The sequence below is a fragment of the Montipora capricornis genome, chromosome 6 (assembly GCF_036669925.1).
Source record: "Montipora capricornis isolate CH-2021 chromosome 6, ASM3666992v2, whole genome shotgun sequence".
NCBI classification, from domain to species: domain Eukaryota; kingdom Metazoa; phylum Cnidaria; class Anthozoa; order Scleractinia; family Acroporidae; genus Montipora; species Montipora capricornis.
This window is the reverse complement of record NC_090888.1, coordinates 16,496,490-16,500,823: the sequence shown is the minus strand read 5'-3', so window position 1 is coordinate 16,500,823 and position 4,334 is coordinate 16,496,490. Positions and strand designations below refer to the sequence as shown.

Genomic DNA, 4,334 nt, shown 5'->3' with positions numbered 1-4,334 from the left:
ACGATTAATGCGTTAATGAGATCTACCTTGGTAAACTATGTCATTCACAAGAACTTGCCATTTTTGCGTAATCTGGAAAAAATAGCATAAAATAGCTTTAACAAACAACGCACAAGTTGTTTAACGTTGTCGAAGGCGCATTAGGTCCCTTTCACTCGGACCTCAAGCAGCTGGGATTTTCGCAAGTGGATAAGGAATCTTTATCCTGAGAAGCAATTCAAAATAACGCAACGGCAGCGTATGTTGACACTTTTTTCGTATATCCCAATAAAATCAGCTAGAGTCTGGTTCAGTGTTTGGGTCTACATGTAATGACAATCAGCTACACTTAAGCTAGACTAACTATTTCATGTTTCACATCGAGATAGTTTGAAAGCTTCAAAAATTGTCCCTAGTTCGTTTCTTTTCCCTAACGTGGCTAGAGGCCATTTGATTTACTGTTCAGTTCCCTAAAGAATCCTTTTTTCGTCAAACATGGCGGCTGTCCTTTTAGCCAAGGCTCAAAATGTCCATACAGTAACATAAAATGTCCATACGATGTCCATATATTAACACACAGTAACGCGACAAATTCAGCGGAGATGAACTTCTGATATTACAGGCGTGATGCTTGCAACGTTGAAGATTTATCGGTTTACCATCAGGCCTGTATACAATGTTAAATACAAATCTTAACTTAAGCGACAACATCACATACTACAGTCTGTATTACCTCAATTACGTTTACGCCATGTGAAGGAATTTACAAATCTAAGGTAAGAATCCCAATGAATAATACCAGAAACCCATAAACGGTTGAAACGTGTAACGGCCCCTTGTGTGCTGGGAAACAAACTTCTGAATATTCAATTTGCTAAGTTCCATATTTGGAACAACAAGAGCGAGGGGTTTCTAAATATGGCACTTAGCACTGAAACATTCAACAAATCAGTTCGCACCGAATACATGTATTCGGAAGCTGTGAACGCGTGTTACACGTTTCAACCCTTATGGATTTCTGATCATACGTAATGCCATGTAAAAGGAATAAAACGGACATTAGGTACTACATTGATTTAGATTAGAGAATTGATAACGATGGTTCAAGGAAACACGTGAAATATACGTAACGGCAAAGGTCCTTTGGTTTAATCAGTCAAAGCGGTTTACAGCAAGAGTGAAAAGAGTGAACGGACAGCCATGTGAAATCCTGAACGTCAAACTCCACGACTCCGATAAGGTAGAAACTTTCATTTTTTAGCTGCGATGAGAAGTTCGGAATTTGGTGATATAGGATTGAAAAAGTTGAACGTCGCGGACGGCAGCACGAAAGAGGAGCTCCAGAATCTTTCAATGTTGTCATCAAAGGAAGGTGCTGCAAACTAAAGACAATACACTTTCGACCCAGAATTGCTGAGACCAGGGAAACACTTTCTGAACCTCAACGTGTCATTATTAAATGAACGTCGACTTTCCCGGCAAAGCTGTGTCCGCCTAATGAAGCTCGAGATATAGCCCAGTAGGGGCGGCTTTGGGAATTGACTAGAGAGGGCTTAGATCTTGCTTTTGGCCAAACCAAATTCGGTGATAAACTGTGACAGCTCGCTCTCAAACCAACTTGCTTTGTTCCTACAAGACAAACCGCGAAGTAATCAGTTAAGAGAATCCAGAAAGGTAAAGTAAAAGGGGACTATCTGGACTCTGACCAACGGTTTCCATTGCTACCGATACGCCGACTACGGACTACGGACGGGAGGTGTTTGGGACTGGGACGAGACACTAGGTTCCGTCGCGAGCTCACGACGGTGAGTAGTCGTTAAAGTTTGCCTACTCAGTAAAGGCGACCACGGTGGGAAACAAGGTTAAGGGAAAAACCAATTTATTCCATCAAAATGAAGAGAATTATAGCTTGCATTTCAATTTTGAACCAGTAAGTATTTGTAGTGGTATGATTTTCGTTTCGAGCAACATTTTGGAAGAGTTTTCAGGCAGTTGTTGATGTTAAAGGGCAAATGATCGAAACCATATGTATTTCGCTTAATTCTTTCAAGTGAATGGTGTCACTTTATGTACTACCTGCGTTTGCTCTCGGTCTCGACATTCGGTTTGAGGGAATATTTTACCTGAATTTCGATGCTCCCCTGAACTTATCTCGCTCGGCTGGTGAAAATGGAGCTCTTTAGCGTGTTTTGCAAACTTTTCTTGCTTTACTTATCATATAATGTGGTGTTCTTGTGAAGCCAAAAGCGTTTTTTTTTTCCGAATTTCCTCAGCTCAACTTCCCTTAACGTTGCAGAGTCGTTTTTTCATTGACAAAAGACAAAACTCTTCGTTAATTATGCTATCTGCCAAGCTATATAAAAGTCTTTCTCGGGCTTTTTAGTAATACATTTGTTTGTCAATGATTTCTAAAGGCGAGCACTGCTGCTTTGACCGTAGCACGTAGTCTGTAGTCCGGTACCTTAACTCTTTACGTATTTTCGCGCCATCAGCCCTGTACTGAATCCAGTGCTCCAGACTTGGGGAACACGCGTCCAACAGTAGTCCGCAGTCCGTCGTAGTCGGTGTATCCTTAAAATTCCTCATTATATTTGCAGTGACAGTTGACTGAACGTAAAAATGGATACAACGGATCGAAAGCAGCCAATGACAACGCCGGACGTGTACGTTACTTCGAGTACCAGTTTCGGTTTGGAGCATGCGCACTTGAGAACAAAAGCGCCAACCACAACAAAACGTGCACACTCAGAAAGGAAAAGTGTACTCCAATCTAAATGTCGGCGCTCACCTGTTGGCGGCAGCCAAAAACCAAACCATGGACTGGATCGGCAATTCGGTAGCCTACGTCCAAGATTTCCATCTCGAATAGGTGCGCGTACCTAAGCGAATCCGTGTACTGCGAAACCTCTTAACAATCCTGTCGGTTTCCGCAACTTGCTTGGGCTCATGGCTTATGCTTGCCTTCTTCGCATAAACCACTCGTAGTCCTACTGTTCTAACTAATTACCTTAATATCTTAGCTTCATTTTCGATTTTCTCCAGTTTGGTGATTTCCTTGCACAGCTCGAGGATGTTTTCCTCTAGCGATTCCTTCGCTCGTTGAACAAGCGATTTCAGTTTCACGAACGAGGACGTCAGCTCTCTAAAAAGAGGACAATAAATTGATCAAAATAAACACCACCCAACCTCTAACGACTTGAAACAAACTGTAAGCAAATTAAGAACCCAATCTCGTTCCCAGAGCCTCCGTTACCCTTGTCGAGCGGAACGGGCGCAGGAGGCTCTGAAATAACTGAAATAATTGAATAACTGCGCGTGCGTAAGGGGAGCCGGTCATACATGATACTCTCTGAATCTGGGAGGCTAGATTCCTTCTCTCGTGTTTGTTCGAGTTTCAGCGCTTTTAAGTACACTACGCCGTTAAAATAACGTAAAGAAACCTGTCCGAAAAGAGCTTCTCGGTCATATGCTTTGTAAGACGCGACAAAGCGACTCTTTTTTCTCATTGATTTTCTCAATGACTACCTTAACAAAACCTTAACAAAACATGCCACTTCAACCTTACGTGCCCATCGAGAGCGAGCGTGTGGCCCCACAATTGCCCTTAGAAGAGAATCCGGAGTTCCTAGAGGTGTCCGTGCAAAGAGTGTACAACAACCTGCTTCACCTGAATAACCAAAAACCTCCTGGCCCGGATGGCCTTTCCAACTGGGTGTTAAAGGAGTACGCCGAAATCCTAGTTATTCCCGATCAAAACACCCTGAACGCCTCATACAGTGAGCAAGGACAACAGAGCAGGTCACAAGAAGCAGTAGATGCAATCTACGATTGGTCCAAGGAAAATTTGTTCCAGCTTAATGGCGAGAAGACTAAAGAGTTAGTTGTATCCTTCAGTCGAGATTCCCCGCAACTCCCTAGGGTTTGCCTAGACGGAACTCCTATCTAAACCATACAGAGCACTAAGCTACTCGGCTTAGCAATCAATGATACGATACGCGAACGTGTAACGATCGCATAGAAGAACTTGTTAAAAAAGCGTCTAAGAAACTGTACTTTCTTATTCAACTTAAGCGTGCGCATGTTCCTACTTCAGATCTTGTAACATATTTTTGCGCTAGGGCTTCACTAGATTACGCTTGTCCTGTTTTCCATTACAGTCTACAAAGTTTCTACAAGTCGAGCTCGATAGAGTGCAAAGGAGGGCCCTATCATGCATTTTTACCAGGGTGCACTACTCGGACGCCCTTCAGTTAGCAGGGCTTGATTCCATCAGGGCCCACCAGGAAAATTTAACAGAACACCTGTTTAAGTCTATTGTTAATGATCCATCCATCCATCCATCCATCTATCTATCA

General features: G+C 42.8%; 1 protein-coding gene across 1 annotated transcript in view; it reads right to left on the bottom strand.

The window, feature by feature from the left end:
- Positions 1–288: 288 nt before the first annotated feature.
- LOC138051633 (mitofusin-2-like) overlaps positions 289–4,334 on the bottom strand; it is a 32,517-nt gene continuing 28,471 nt past the window's right edge. The window contains exons 18-19 of the mRNA XM_068897873.1: positions 2,987–3,121; positions 289–1,608 (exon numbers count right to left, since the gene is read on the bottom strand). Of these exons, the coding sequence (XP_068753974.1) occupies positions 1,533–1,608; positions 2,987–3,121 (211 nt within the window). The 3' untranslated portion in view covers positions 289–1,532. The remainder of the gene's footprint in view (positions 1,609–2,986; positions 3,122–4,334) is intronic.